General features: G+C 36.9%; 1 protein-coding gene across 2 annotated transcripts in view; it reads left to right on the plus strand.

Moving 5' to 3' along the window:
* The window catches only part of LOC109844532 (pentatricopeptide repeat-containing protein At4g21880, mitochondrial-like), a 32,418-nt gene extending 31,086 nt beyond the window's left edge, over nt 1-1,332 (plus strand). For both annotated transcript variants that reach the window (XM_020413602.1, XM_020413603.1), the window contains exons 16-17: nt 517-734; nt 1,168-1,332. In XM_020413602.1, coding sequence (XP_020269191.1) covers nt 517-734; nt 1,168-1,306 — 357 coding nt within the window. In that variant the 3' untranslated portion in view covers nt 1,307-1,332. The remainder of the gene's footprint in view (nt 1-516; nt 735-1,167) is intronic.

A 1,400-nucleotide genomic window follows, 5' to 3' on the forward strand; every position in this document is an offset into this window, starting at 1 on the left:
CGCACCAAGGTTGAGACCACAAGCACACACGCACACTCTATTGGTGCGCGCCCGCCCACGCGACTGGTGCATGCACATGCAAGCACGCACGGACAACACGTGTACATACACATACACATCGTAGAAATTTTCTAAGGGAATGCTTCTTAAAATGGGCTGTGAAAATGATCCTCGCCATTCATTTAGATTCACACCCAAAATAGTCGAATGTTTGCCTATACGTATATATGGTCACCAAAAAATGCATACACGCCCTCTGAAATGAAAGTTTATGAGATTTAGTAATAGGTGCAAATTGTCAGACACCTCATATCTTGGAGTGATCCATATAATCATTTTACTTATCAATATATCATTATTTCAAACAACAGCCATGGTGTAGCTTTTACTTGCCAGTGTACCAGATGTCAATCATCTCTTTAGATCTGACTGACTTGATATACTTGTTACAATACATCACATGATCTAGCTTTTTTACTCTTGCAACGTGCCTAATTCTTTTTAGTGGTGATACAGATGTATTGTCAAATATGGGAATTGGGACCTACACACTTAGAGGCTGGGTTGGAGTTACTTCGTGCTATTAAAGAAGAGCTTCACCTTCGTCCTTCTCGAACGAGTCTTGATTTCCTCCTGAGTTCCTGTGTAACTGCGAAAGATCCCCACCATGCTCAGCTTGTCTGGTCAGAATATGAAGATGCTGGCCTTTCTTACAATGTGTTGACTTTCTTAAGGTTTGTGGTTAGCTTGTTCATTGATATTACAGTGATTGTTTATAATTTCCTAGTTAATTTTGATGGATTCGGATTTTTATGTATCGGTAAAATGGTGTTACTATTCTTTAGTAATGATTTCACAGTGAATGATTTACACTAGTTCTTTTGCTAGAATAGTTTTTCGTGTTACTTCAACTTGGCATTTAAACTAGGTTGAGCTTCTTGTTTAAACTTATACTTAGGTTGTACTTGATACTTTTTTACATCAGCTTTTATGATTATCGATAATCGAGTTGACGTCCTATGTGCGATCAACTCTACATCTTTTAAAACCATTCTAAAGACCATCTTCTAATTGTAATTCATTTGTTGGCAGTTTGTCCCATATTTGTGGAATACTTCAAGTTTTTGTTTGGTTCTAATTGTTTGTAAATTGTAATTTATGATGCAGGATGTATGAAGCTCTTTTGGTTTCAGGGCAGCGAAAGAAAGCATCAAAACTGTTGAAGAAAATTGAAAAGGACGATCCCCATGTCAACTATATCATCAAGTCTTGTAAAGAAACTTTTATGAAGCCCTCAAGTGCATAGAAGAATGTATTATTTGGGTGTCCCAATTATTTTGAAGGGCTATCATGATTGCCCATTGCTTGGCAATTGTAAATTTTGTTCTATTTTTTATTGA

The sequence above is a fragment of the Asparagus officinalis genome, chromosome 6 (assembly GCF_001876935.1).
Source record: "Asparagus officinalis chromosome 6, Aspof.V1, whole genome shotgun sequence".
Taxonomy (NCBI): Eukaryota; Viridiplantae; Streptophyta; class Magnoliopsida; order Asparagales; family Asparagaceae; genus Asparagus; species Asparagus officinalis.